General features: G+C 47.5%; 1 protein-coding gene across 5 annotated transcripts in view; it reads left to right on the top strand.

Annotated features, from left to right (window-relative positions):
* Positions 1-14,563, top strand: part of LRP4 (LDL receptor related protein 4) — a 104,168-nt gene that overhangs the window by 42,618 nt on the left and 46,987 nt on the right. For all 5 annotated transcript variants that reach the window (XM_048854171.2, XM_048854170.2, XM_048854169.2 and 2 more), the window contains exon 2: positions 5,785-5,931. In XM_048854171.2, the coding sequence (XP_048710128.1) occupies positions 5,785-5,931 (147 nt within the window). The remainder of the gene's footprint in view (positions 1-5,784; positions 5,932-14,563) is intronic.

Here is a 14,563-nt window from a genome sequence, read left to right as displayed (position 1 = left end):
TCCCAATTTTGGCCTGTGTTCCTTCTTCCTTGTCATTCGTATTAATTGTGTTGAGTATCCAGTTGCTATTAACCGTTTTAGTGCAGACTGAAGCAAAATAGGCATGAAACACCTCAGCTTTATTGATATAATCAGTTATTAGCTCTCCTTCCCTGCTACATTTTCCTTCATCTTTTTCTTGCTCCTAATGTATTTAAAGAATCTCTTGTCACTGCCTTATTATGAGTTACACCTAGCAAGGGTCATGTTGTGCCTTAGGCTTTTTGATTTTGTCCCTACATGCTTGTGCTATTGTTCTGTAGTCCTTAGCAATTCATCCATGTTTCCACTTTTTGTAGAATTCCTTTTTGATTTCAGGTCATTAAAGATCTCCTGATGGAGTGCTGATGGCCTCTGTTCATCCCAGCATTTCCTTTGCATTGGGATACTTTGCAGTGGTACCTTTTAATATTGTCTCCTTGAGAAACTGCCAGTTCTCCTGAACTCCTTTTTCCCTTAAATTTTCTTCCGATGTCACCTTATCTACCAATTCTCTGAGTTTGTTTAGTCTGCTTTTTGGATGGTAAACTCTAGGTAGATAGGTCTGCATATAGGATGGTTGATTGTTTTTTATATCTGTTTTCTCTATAATGCTTTCATTCTAAATAAATAAAATTTTGCTTGAAGAAGGTTGCTTGATTACTGGGCACCACTATCATTGCTCTTGGAGGGAAGAGAACTTTAGGCACTGAAAATAAGTCTGTCCTGCTGAGGACTGCAGCCCAGGTCTAAGAATGGGAAAATTGTGTGACTCTACCCCTAGAGAGGTGACCACTTGAGGCCCAAAACCCGAGGTGGTGCTCTTAAAGAGAGCAGGAGGGGTCAAAGGTGCAGTTAGCCCACCAACTGAGTCAATATTCTTACCATCTTCCTGTAGCTAGGGGGTTTCTATGTGCTGTTAAACAGTTTCCATTTTGCTTCAGAGACAGGTGAAGTGACTCTTATGTATAGAGAGTCAATAGTGTCTGGGTCTCCTTGACAATGAAAAGTTCTAGATAAACGTTTAGCAAAGTCAAGATTGGGGATGCCAGTGTGTGTTCCTGTTGTTGTAGAGGAGTCTGCAGTAGCCCAAGTGAGTGACATTCTAATGTGGTTATAAGGGGATGTTTCTGCCTTGTTGCTTATTTAGTTGCCCGGAGGGGAGACACCCTGACTTCCGGCCCATTTCCAGATTCCTCTAGCTGATTGGGATTGAAACGTGAGACGGGTCATGTTTCACACTGATGTGCACTTGGTTAGTTTCCTATCACATATGCCCTATTTTTAGAGAGAGCACTCATCAGCAAGGAATGATGCTTCATTGAATCTCCTCACACCCACTGCACTCTTTCTACTTTTCCTCAAGGTAATTTGGTACTCTAGGGATTAGGAGACTGTTCCTCCCAGTCTTCTAGGTGTCTCCTGTTACGGGGGGAGCAGCAATAAAGTTCCGGGTATGCTGTATGTGAGAGGCTAGAGCAGAGTGTTGGACATGGAGGCTGAAATCCTGCCTCATTGAAATCAAGGACAAAACTCTCATTGACTTCGGAGGGAAAGGGGGGATTTTACCTTTTGTGTTTGTAGAAGAGAGATCTTGTCCATCTATCTGTGGTTAGTTCTTTTACACAAATTAATTGTGATTAGTTACGTACAAAAATTTAAGCCTATTTCTCAGTGTTGGGGGCAGGGGGTTGTTGTATCTGTACAAGGGTGCAGTGTCCTCAGCTTGCAGTGTTGTCAGGGTAAAGTGGGGTTTATAAAAGGCACTTAGCAATAACCATAAGGCCAGTAAAACGAAAGATAGCAAACCACAAAATATTAGGCCGCTGAAGATCATAAAAGGCACATGGCTCAACTATTTTTCAGTTTAGGCCAAGCAAAGCACATTTACTTGGACAATCTCTTGTCAGGGATGGTCTAGCTGTATGTTGTCCTGCCTCAGCACAGGGGGCTGGACTTGATGACTTCTCGAGGTCCCTCCCAGCCCTACATTTCTATGATTAATAGAAGAGTTTAACTTTAAAGATAATAATAAAATTGGGAATACAGCAGACCAAGTTGCAGCACACACAGTGAATTCTTAATGTTACTAGACAGTTATTCCCCTTCAGCTCTCTAAGCTCCATCACCATCTTGATATTTGGCAGCAAAACTAATGCCCCATAAAAATAAACCTCTGATTGGCCATTCATCTAAAAATAATTTGTAAAAGTTTCCCCCCAAGTTTGGGAGTTGACTGTCTTGACGCTTTACTTGTTGTGGTTGGCAGATGCCACCTCAAATTGGCTGGCTCAAACTTGCTCTAGGCTTAGCCCTCTGTTCAATTTATGTTTTTATTCTGTTTTTTGTGGAGAAGGGGACAACACTGAAACTATAAAGTCTCATCCACTTTCCTTTACCTCCCAGATTGTTGCTGTATGGGAGCAGGAAGCTGGAGGTGCTGCTGTGTCTTCCCTTAGAGCACAGTCAGAGTTCAGACTAGCTCAGATAAGTTGCCAGGTAATGTTGGGCAAAATGGTAGAATAATTGGTGCTCTGTGAAGTTGACCATAGAAAGGGGTTAGGTAAGGTCAACTTGAGAGTACAGAGACAAAATGCAATAGGTTTCTGCCTTTCTAAGCAGTGGTAGGCTGCCAGCAGAAGACGGTTTGCCCTAAATTTTCATAAGTTTCCAGTTTGAGTGTTTTTCTATCACAGTGTGGGTTGGTGAAGAGCTTTGAAGGGGGTGCTTGTTCTTGTAAACTTAATTTTGAATTGGCAAGCTGATTATTTACCCCAAATGATTAACTTCCAATAGTCAAGCAAGTTCCATGGATGACATCTTGCTTTCCTGTTTGAACACTGTCCCTGGCTTTCCCCACCTTCTGAATCATGCTCAAGTTTCTTAGCTTGGCCTCATTTTCAGGGCTCTGTAATACTTGGCTAATGCCTACATTTCTGTGTTCTTCCCCCACCCCTTTGCTCTGCTATCAATTCCCACCTCATCATTCCCTTGGTCTCCTTTTCCCACTCTCTCATCTTTGTCCCAGCGCTTTACTCTTGAAGCATTTTTTTCTTTCCTTTTTGCACCAAATGTTGACTATTTCTCTATTCTTTAAAATTCCTTCTCAGAACATGTTTCCATGAAGCCTTTTAAAAATGATGTGCAAAGGAAGCAGGGGAGGGAGGAAAAGCTTGTATGTCTTCTCTCCTCCCCACAACTCTCCTTATGGTCTATTAAAGAAGGTCTAGGAGTCTTTAATTTAAAACAGATACACTAAAAGTTCAGATCTTATCAACCCTCTTTTTTTCCTTTAAGGATTCTGTAGAGGACTAGTAGGTGTTTGACTTCAGATAGCATGGAACCCCCATTGCTGGTGTTGCTGATCAGCTCAGCGTAGGGCTGGCAACTTTTTAATCAAACAAAACTGAGCACATTTGCCCCACCCCCGCTCACTCCATCTCCCCTCCCTCTGTCACTCATGCTTCCCCACCCTCACTCACTTTCACTGGGCTGGGGCAGGGGTTTGGGGTGCAGGAGGGGGTGAGGGCTCCAGCTGGGGGTGCGGGCTTTGGAGTGAGGCCGGGGATGTGGGGTTTGGGGTGCAGGAGGGCTGGGGCAGGGGGTGAGAGGTGCAGGCTCTGGGTGGCACCCACCTTAGGTGGCTCCCAGAAGCAACCGGTAGCTCCCTCTGGCTCCTAGGCACAGGGGTGGCCAGGTGGCTCCATGCGCTGCGCCTCTCTGCCAATGGGAGCTACGGAGCTGGCGCTTGGGGCGGGAGCAGTGCGTGGAGCCCCTGTGGCCACCACTGTGCCTAGGGGCTGGACATGCCGGCCGCTTCCAGGAGTAGCGCGGAGCCAGGGCAGGCAGGGAGCCTGCCTAAGCCCTGCGGTGCCGCTGACTGGATTTTTAGAGGTCCACCTGGCAACCCTAGCTCCGCACTGTCTGGGTCTGATGGCCTCCTTTGTTTTCCTTCCTACTAAGTCATTCTGGAGTGCTCTGTATGTGTGAGGAGGGGCTGGGACGTCTGCTGCAAGTGTTCAGTATTGCCAGCTCATATGTTCAAAAATCATGCATCAGACCCTCAAAATTCATGAGATTAGTTTAAAAATTGAGATATTTAAAAATTAATAATCATGTTGGTTTTTGCCTCCCTTCTGATTTTTCACCTGGAAGAGAAGACCAGCCCCTTCCCCAATTTGTGCGCCATCATCTTAGGTTCAAAACTGAGCTTTAATATACCCCCATACACAAATGCAATCCTCCCTGTTCACTGCTCAAAGGGGGCTCTGTTTATCCCCTCCTGTTGCTGAGGGGGTGGGGAACTGCCACTCTGTACCCCTCCCTAGCTTGGCTGCCCCACTTGAACTCTCTTGCCCCTCCTATACTTCCCTTCCTTTCCCCTCACAGCTTCCTACCATTCACATTCTCCTTTTCTGCCATGTTATGTTCCCTAAGCACAACCCTCTGTTGCTCGGGCTCCCCACATTCCCCTGACTCCATATAGTTTCCTGTCCCATTTCCAGTATTGCAAACCCAAATGTTCAATATCAAGAGCTAGGCCCGTAGAGATCATGAGACTTTTATTTTAAAGTTTTATTTATATTTCTCTCCTGGTTTGTAAGCTCTTAGGATGCACTTGAGTCTCATGTCAACGCGTTTCTCCCCAATAGGTTAGAAACTGAGATGCTCATGTAATTGAGATGCCAGGAGGGCTTTAAGTAAAATATCAAATATTACAAGTGTAGGCAACACTCTGTTATGTAACAGATTCACCCTCCTTGCTGTCACTATAGTTTCATTCCTGCCTCCTCTGCATTCTCCTGGGAGATGGTGACCATCTTTCCTGGGGACAGCGTCACTTTCACATGCAAAGATTAAAGGGACATGATGGCCAACTTGCTGAGGGCAGTCTGTGGTTTCATTTCCCATTATCATCAGTGAGACTGGTGGCCATTTTGGATAAGGATAAAACTTCACAAGATTGAAGGCAGAAATCAGAAAATCATGTGATTGTTTAGCACCCCGCACAATATCGCAAGACTTGGGATAAAATTGGAAGAGTTCTTAATTCACAAATCATAGAAATTAAAGATGCAAATGCCTATTAAGCCATCTTGTCCACCCATTCCTTCGGGTCTAGTCATGGAATATTCCCTATAGTCTGTTCTCTATGGCTTTTGTCTTCCCATCTCTGGTCCTAGGTGACAGGGCTTCCACCTTATCTCTTGGAAGTTGATGCCAGAGCCTCACCCATCTCACTGTTACAGATCTTGTGGAAGATTCCACCCATGTTTACTTCTGTTCCGTTTTCTCTTAAATGGGTCCCGTGTTCTTCTCTTGTTTCCATGAGCACCACAATGAGGTGTAACAGCAAATGTCAGCAGATGAATTACAGTGCACTGTTTTAAATCCATAGGGGTCTGCTCTTAGATGAACTAGACTCAAGTAAATAACAAAGATGCGCTGGTGACAAAGTGGCAATTACAATTAAATTTAAGGAAGCCCAAATATCTGCCTGCTATGCTGATCCCTAGGCCTCTTTCTGGCTGCTTGCTTTGTGTTGTTACCTCCAGATAGTGTCACTCCAGGAATCTGTGCACATCATTGAGACCAAGGATAGAAGGTGTTTTTCTTTTTGCAATGGGTTGTATATGTGTTTGCACACGTGTGTATGTGGAGAATAATTGTGATGTTGTTTGGAAGCTGGTGCACTTACGTTAAAACAATGGGGTCCTTTCTCCCTCTCTCTGATCATCTGGTTATTTTCTTTCTCTCCCCGTGCAGGTGTAATAAGCAGCACTGACTGTTCCTGTGGACGCAATCACTTTACTTGTGCAGTCAGTGCCTTCGGCGAGTGCACGTGCATCCCAGCTCAGTGGCAGTGTGATGGTGACAATGACTGTGGGGACCACAGTGATGAAGATGGCTGCAGTAAGGAAATAACTCCATTTGTGTGTATATGTGTGCGCGCATGCTAGCAGGTATCTGCAGGCAGGAGGGGGTGTGTATGAGTGAGTGAGAGAGAGAGAAGGCTGAATATGAAGGCTTTAACTTTCCTCTACGGACCTGAGAACTCTGTGTCTGATTTACAATGAGTTCGTTATGGTTTGTTTCCCACCTGCTAACTGTCCTTTTTGACTGAGGCCTATTTCTGGAATAATAGAGAGCTATTGGTCAGGACTATGTGTATAGCTAGCGCAGGATGGGAATAGTGGAGGCAGCTGTAGTCAGAGTGGAAGTCAAGGAGGAGGCTTGCTCTGAACTATACCCATGTTTAGTCCCCAGCATGCTTTTTTTTTTTTTTTTTTTAACTTTGATTTAATTCTGTTTGAGCTGGTGAAAATAGTTTTGAACTAAAATGTAAAACTTGTGAACAGACAGACACGCCAAACGAGCCTACTTTTCTGCTCCACCGTCCCTTCAAATCAATTGCCCTTGGGCAGTGTGTCTCCTTCACCACCTGGCTCCTTTTTAGGAGCCCCAGTGGCCCTGACTATATGAGATGCTTTTCCATTTACCATCACAACAGTTGAGGTTTACTAAGGTGCTTGAGCTGATGGTCCCCAGATTTCAGAGCTCAGGAGCTAGTAGCTGGGGGGCTCCGGACTCCGAGGCTCCCATATTCCCTGGTCTCACAGAGCCAGAATCCATTAACCTGGGGCATTGGGCAAGGCCATTCTTGCTTTTGGGACTGGTTGAGGGTCATGTGGGAGGAACTGTGTTTGTGTGAGGGGACGGGAGTGTTCTCTTCCTCATGTGAAAGGGATAGCTGCCCAGTAAATAACTGAGCTATATAGGTGGAGAAAATAAACAAATGTGCTGTGTGAGTATGTTCTGAACTAGTGTGCACTCCCTCCATCTTGCAGGCTGCAATGTTACCCACCCTGGGTGCTCTGTGAGGGGAGGGGAAAGCAGCCCTTCTAAGCTACACTCCTGTCATTCATTCACCTGTTGCTATGGGATCCTGTGAGCAAGATCATCTGACAGCTGATGTCAGTGTCCGTTTAGCTGAGTGCACAGATGGGAACCGATGAAAAGCTGGGTTCCCAGTGGGCCTAGCAGGAAGGAAAAGAATTAGAATGCAGAAATGCTCTCCCTAAGACCACAAGGAAATGTAGCTGCTTCCTTTACTCACCTCCTGGGATTTCAGATTCCAGTGGAGGATAAAGCTCAACTTGAAAGAATTACTTTTCTTCAAATGACCTAGTATCCAAAGGGAATCCAGGCCCCTCTGTCTCTAGTGGAGGTGGGGAAATCTTTCTCCACTGCATTGTGTGTCCCTACCCAACCTCTCCTTGATTCCTGCTGTTCTGACATCTGTGCAGGAGAAAATTTCATTCCCCTTGTGCAATGGAGTATTGGAGAATCCCACTGATGTTTCTCTGCCCCCTTTTGCTTCTCTGCGTAGATGTGAGAGAATCCTGCACTGCTGGTAGGGAAGTTCCCTTCCTCCCCAACCTTGGTTCCTGCATCTCTGGACAGAATATTTAGAAACATGGGAAACTCACCGGGGGAAAATAGGCCCTCAGGAAAATAAAGGGAGCAGAACTCTGATATAAAGGTGACCAGTGGGAAGAGAACCCGAGAACCCTGTGCAGGAAGCAGGGAAATAATCTGAGACAATATTTGGAGAGTCCAAGAACAAAGGAGGAAGTGGAGCAATGGGGATAGAATCTGTCCAGACCTGCAGGACTGGGCCAAGGGAGAAAAGCACAAAACCTCTGAGAAGAACCTTTGTGCTGTGGGGGTGGGTGACTGGGAGCCAGGGAAAGTCTCGATCCCTGAAAAAGGTGGGAGGAGAGAAACAGGAACCCACCAGTTGTCTGTCTCAGGTTGAGAATAGGGGAGTTGAGGCAGGAATATCTGATAACCAAGCACCCTGGGCTGACTTTGAAAATTGGTCTTGGTGGCCTCCAGTGCGCTTACTGAGGCAGGATGGAGATAAAAGGGAGACAGGGTCTACTTGGGCTTCACACAAGGAGTGAGGCTTCACACAAACTGGGGAGGGGTGGAAAACTGATTTGTGATCAGATTGGCTGACCTCCCTATGATTGGGAGGGAGAAGAAATAAACATGGCAGTTGCAGACAACCATGTGAGCTAGAAATCCTGGGAATATCAAGCCATCAACATGAATCAATCTGAGTGACTGACCCTTTGCACTCAGGGACAGGAGATAACACAGCTGCAAAGTGTGTGTGTGGGGGGGGAGCTCTCTGGAAAACAGCAAGTCTGAGACAGGAGTGATTAGACCCCCTCCTGCCACACTATTGTGTGTAGTTCTGGTCTCCACAATTTAGAAGAAGAGAGACAAACTGCTAGAGCATACAAAGAAGGGTAACAAAACTGGTAAAATGGGAGAAGAGCTGGAAGGAGATACTTCTACCCTATATAAATGTAACTTGAGGGGAGGGGTTGGAAAACGATCTGCCTCTGTAAATACCTACAAATAAACAGGGTAGATAAAGGGAAAGAATTCTTCAGCTCACAGCTAGGGTAGGAAGGAGGGCAAAAGCAGAAGCTAGATGCTGGAGCTGAGGAGCTGGTGACTCTCACAAAGGACTTAAAAAGAACCCACCAATCCCAGGACTATGTGAGCATTCCCAGTTGCCAGGCTTAGAGAGGCACTCACAACACTTCTGCTCCATTGAGGCTGCTGAGTCATCTGAGTGGCTGTCTAGCATGCACCATGCTGTGTGATATTACCAGCCTGTTAGGGACAGGACAGCTTTGTGATGTGGGGTGCTGGTGACTGCTTTCTTTATTAATCTCCCATTCTGCCTGGCAATTATGGTGAAAGCTCCTTGTTGAAGCCAACAGTGCTGAATCCCTTTCCTAGCCTGGCTGTTAAAGTCTTCCCAGAGACTTCTGAAGGTGTTGGATCCTCACAAGCTCCTTGCAAAGCACCTTTAAGAGCACTCCCATCATGGCCTAACCCTTTCCGTCCTTCCACTTTCCCACTGTTCATCCAGCTTCTTCAAAATCCATATGTTGTCCCATTTAGAGTTGCTGCTACTGCCTCCTCCTGTTGGAACTTGTCTGCTTCCAGCTCCCCTCTCTCATTGTCTCCTATTCGGAACTTGCCCTGTTTCCTGTCTGCTCATTTTCACCATGTCTAAAACTCCTCAATTCCCAGGTAGCTTTTATAGGCATAAGTACCAGGCAGTGGAATAGGATTGCATGCTTCCCTTGCAGAAGTTAAAGGCCCAATTAAGACATCATTGAGATTCCTTGAAAACCATGGAGCTAGGAGTCAGACTGGAATGAGCCATGTGATGTGTTTTGGTCCATGAATCTAGTTCTGTGGAGCCACATGTGTGCTCCTATCTGAGACGGAGAAGAAGGTACAGGGACCAGCCTTCAGCAAGGTATGGTACTCTAGCTCCTCCTCTGGCCAATCAGTGAAGTAATGTTGATGAGCTCCTGAGAGTGCCATGCCCAACTCCCGAGAGGGAGGGGACTGTGGGGACTTTAGAACTCATAACCCCAAAGGCAAACAGTGACCCAGACCCAAAGGTCTCCGCTCTTGAGGTGGGATCTCTGACCATAAAGCGAGGTGTATGCTGGAGTAATTGAGCTAGTTAATTGCAATTAAATAATTTTACATTAGTTCCATTTGTAACTTTGAAGTGGTAAGGTGCTAATTGTTGTTAAAGATCATGTGGGGAGGGCTTGAAATGGAAGGTGAACAAGAGCGCAAGACATGCAGCAATGAAAGGAGATGCGCCAGCCCAAAGCGGGTGCAGGAAGGGGATGCACAGAGGAGAACACGTCCTCCTTTAAGAGTGGGCCTTGTCTTAGGTTTTAAGCTCCGTCTAACTATGGTGGCTACCAACCACCTGTCAAATCTTCCCCCCGAGGCGGGAAATCTCACTCCCACCCCAAATCTAGGGCCTTGTCTACACTGGCAAGTTTCTGTGCAGTAAAGCAGCTTTCTGCGATGTAACGCCTGAGGTGTAACTGCCAAGCCATTTAGTGCACAGAAACGGCACAGTTGCAGCACTGTAAAAGCTCTATGCCTTTCGTCAGGGTGTTTTTTTTTTTAGTGCTGGGGCTACAGTGTCGTGGTGCCAATGTAGACACCCTGGTTGATTACAGCACTGCAGTTGGCCACCTGGAGATGTCCCACAATGCCTGTTCTCGCCTCTTTGGTCATTGGTTTGAACTCCTACTGCCCTGCCTCAGGTGACCAACTGTGAGCCCCACCCCTTAAATTCCTTGGTAATTTTGAAAGCCCCCTTCCTGTTTGCTTGGTGATGCGTGCAGTGGTCTCAGCGCATGTTTCCAGGTGGCCATGCCTGCTCCACACACCAGGCGATCCCCCACTTGGAGCAATGCCGAGCTGCTGGACCTCATCAGCATTTGGGGAGAGGAGGCTGTCCAGTCCCAGCTGTGCTCCAGCCATAGGAATTATGATACCTATGGACAGATTTCACGATGCATGACTGAAAGAGGCCGTGACTTGGACACACTGAAGTGCAGGGTCAAAGTGAAGGAGCTGCAGAACGCCTACCACAAGGTCTGGGAGGCAAACCACCGCTCCAGTGCTGCGCCCACAAGCTGCTGATTCTACAAAGAGCTGGACATGATACGTGGGGGAGACCCCACCTCCACTGTAAAGGCCACTGTGGCTATTTTGGTGGCTTGCGTGCCAGTCGAGAGTGGATCGAGCCAGGAGGAGGAGATCTCGGACGAGGATGTGGAGGGGGAGGGGGACTCAGAGAATGACTCAGAGGTCAGAGATACATGCAGCCAGGAGCTCTTCCCTACTGCAGAGGAGGCTAGCCAGTCACAGTGGTCAGAGCTTGGTGAAGCGCAAACAGGAGAGGAGGCCCCTGGTAAGTGGCTTTGATTTTTGGAATCACTGAAGCGAGTTATTGGGGACAAGGGGGTTGCAGAAAGCAGGCTTGTGTCTCTATGATGCTCATACCACCACATGCCTAGTCTGAGCATTGGAACAGGGTGTTGATTAACTCCCTCACTTCGCAGCAATCTGCCTCCGAGATTTCCAGGAAACTCTCATGGAGATACTGGGCAATCCACTGCTGCAGGTTCTGTAGCAGAGCTGCTTTGTTTCATGCCCCATTAAGGGTAACTTTCCTGCGCCACTCTGCCGTCACTGGGGGGGGGTGGGAACCGTTGCTGCACACAGGCGAGCTGCATAAGGGCCAGGGCGGAAGCTGCAGTCATGGAGAAGACCCTCCCTTGATTCCGTGCTCACCCTCAGCAGCGAGATAATGAACACAGCCTGTGGAAAATGTGGGGACAGTAGTGATTATAAGGCTCCCCCTACACTGGTGGCTCTCCCCAAAAGCCACGTGCCCAATGTACAGCAGGGACTGGGAACACTGATTTACCCTGCCCCTGTGGCTACTTACCATTTTGGGGGTCTTGTGGCTCATGTGTGCTTGCCTGGGGTCAGCCAGTTAGTGACAGGTATGTGAATAGTGGCTGTGTTTTAAATCACTGAATCAGTGGTCTGTGTGTTGCATTTTGGCTTCACAGATATGACCTTGGGAGCCCAACCTCCCTCTTTGTTATCATCGGCTGAACGGCTGCACAGAATTAGAAAGCGACCATGAAGAACTAAAGAGGACGTTCTGCGTGATGTCATGATGCACTCCGCGGCCGAAAAACAAGAATTGAAGGAGTGGCGGGACACCGAGAAGAGGGACCGAAAGGAGAATGCGGCGCGCCAGAACAAAGCCGCAGAGCGGCTCTTAAGCGTTATGGAGCGCCAAGTGGACGTGCTCCAGGCACTATTAGCACTGCAAACCGCGCCCGCCCTCCCCTGCAGCCGCTGTCGCAAAACTCTTTCCCGTGCGCCCCCCAGACACTGCCAACGCACTGTCAACCTCCTAGCTCCAGTCTGTACACACTGCATTCCATTCCTGCCCCGTCACAGTTGACTCCCAGTACCCGCTGCACTCAACACCCGTCCCTCTGCAGTTTAGCCCTGCTGAAGAACCGTATCCTCTGCACTGTACTCCAAAGGAGAAGGTTGCATATGATACCTGAACATACACAAATCTTTAACTGTCCCAGGACCCTACCTCCTCCTGGGACCCTCCCTTCCCTCATCCCCGACAGTGCTGATGTGTTTTTTTTGTGTGTGTCTCCTCCTGTTGTTGTTGTTGTTTTTTTTTATATAAGAATTATTTTGGTTTGAAAGCACTCTTTATTCCATTAATTGAAAGCAAACAGAGCCCTGCAAAGCAACAGGCAATTTTCTTAAATCTTCACAGTGCATCGTCTGCACCAATCACAATCACCTCCTAGCACTACAAGCACTGCACTCCCGAGCATAGCAACAAATATTAGTGGATTTCAGCTTTAAATTTCTGCCTCAAGGCATCCCTGATCCTTATGGCCCCACGCTGCGCCCCTCTAATATCCCTGGTCTCTGGCTGTTCAAATTCAGCCTCCAGGCGCTGAGCCTCAGCGGACCAGCCCTGAGTGAAACTTTCACCCTTCCCTTCACAAATATTATGGAGTGCACAGCACGCGGCTATAAGCATAGGAATATTGTCATCGGCCAGGTCCAGCCTCCCATATAGGCAGTGCCAGCAGGCCTTTAAACAGCCAAAAGCACACTCAACAGTTATTTTGCACTTGCTCAGCCTGTTGTTGAACTGCTCCTTACTGCTGTCAAGGTTCCCCGTGTATGGCTTCATAAGCCACTGCATTAAGTGGGAGGCAGGGTCTCCCAGGATCAGAATGGGCATTTTCCCATTTTCCCGTAGTTTCCCCTATGGTGATCTTCTGGTCGGGGAAGAAAGTCCCTACTTGCAGCTTCCTGAACTGGCTAATGTTCCGAAAGATGCGTGTGTCATGCACCTTTCCAGACTAGCCTGCGTTAATGTCTGTAAAACACCCACAGTGATCCACAAGCACCTGGAGAACCATAGAGAAATACCCCTTCAGATTAATGTACTCAGTGGCTAGATGGTCTGGTGCCAGAATTGGAATGTGCGTTCCATCTATCACCCCTCCACAGTTAGGGAAGCCCATTTGTGCAAAGCCATCCACCATGTCTCACATGTTGCCCAGAGTCAGTCTTTTGGAACAGGATGCAATTAATGGCCCTGCACACTTCTGTCAACACGAGTGCAATGGTTGACTTTCCCACTCCAAACTGGTTATTGACTCATCGGTAGCAGTCTGGAGTAGTCAGTTTCCACAGTGCAATCGCCACGCACTTCTCCAACGACAGGGCAGCTCTCTTTCTCGTGTCCTTGCACTGCAGGGCAGGGGCAAGCTCATCACATAGTCCCATGAATGTGGCTTTCCTCATCCAAAAGTTCTGCAGCCCAAACGTGCATGACAATGTGATCCCACCACTGAGCAAAGAGGAAGGGTAACAACTGGGGAACAAAGGAAGAGTGACTGACCCAGAAACCATGCAAACTTGCTTCATAGCTGGAAATGGAAAAAAGGCTACTCCAACGCCTTTACTCACTGGAGCATTTCTTCACCTTAAATTGGAAATATAGGGGAGAAACTCCACACACACACACGCGCTTCCTCTCTCTCTCTGGGTAGGTCTACACTGGCAGTGTTACATCACTGATCAGAGAGCGCTGAAGGGAAACCACTTCCCGACTTCCCTAAGGACTTGCTCAGTTTTATTGCATCAGAGTAACTGGTGTATCTGACTTTGAACAGGGACTTCCCATGGCCCTGAGGATTATCAGTAATGGCCTGGGCAAGGAGAACTTACCCTCTGCCAGCATATGGGTTCTCTGCTTATCTCTCTATGGCAGGGATTGCTTCCCTCCCAAAGCTGAACCCCTGCTATTACAGGAGCCAATTAGTCCATGTCATATTTGCTTCCTGCTTTGGATCATGTTTAGAAGCCAAAGTGCTGTAGTAATCATAGTAATAAGCACCCTTGCAGCTGTCATGCCAGCTTCATAGAGTTTCTTTCGGGTGTCGGCTCTTTGGCTCCATGACAGCATCTGTTTTGGATCCACTTGCTGCTATGTGTGCCAGAGCAGCTCAGCTGCCTACACACCTTCTGCCAGCAGAGGCTGCCTGGGATTGTTGCTAACCAAAGCAGAGTGTAGGCAGAAGACTGGTCTTCATGTCTGTATTCACTTGCGAGTGCAGCCTGGCCCTTTCCCAGTCACTGGGAATATTTCTGTCTTTTTTTTTTTTTTTTGTACATGTGGGTCCCGCTTTGAGGCCAGGGTGGGAGGAGAACTGAGTAAATTCAGCCTCAGCCTTGACAAACTGGCTGCTCCCCAAAAGATTTCCCTTGTTTTATCCCAGCTATCCTCTTTTCTATGGAGTCTTCCTGCTCTGATGAACATACTCCACCTGTGCATGTATTGGTCCCCTTCTGCCTTTGAACTGTCTGCTCTTTGGGACAGAGACTTGCTTGCTTGGTCCAGCATCTTGTTGTGTCACACTTTCTGGACTTAAGGAGAGTGGGGGACTGGTTATTCTTTTTGTCCTAGGTTATTGAAAATGGGATAAAAGTCCACTGCTCTGAACCCAGTAGGAAGTGTAGACGGCTTCTCTTGAGCCACGTGAGTGTGTAACTCATTTTGTTTGAGACATTT

The sequence above is a fragment of the Caretta caretta genome, chromosome 6 (genome assembly GCF_965140235.1).
Source record: "Caretta caretta isolate rCarCar2 chromosome 6, rCarCar1.hap1, whole genome shotgun sequence".
Taxonomy (NCBI): domain Eukaryota; kingdom Metazoa; phylum Chordata; order Testudines; family Cheloniidae; genus Caretta; species Caretta caretta.
The sequence above is the reverse complement of the archived record's forward strand: the minus strand, read 5'-3'. Positions and strand labels throughout refer to the sequence as shown.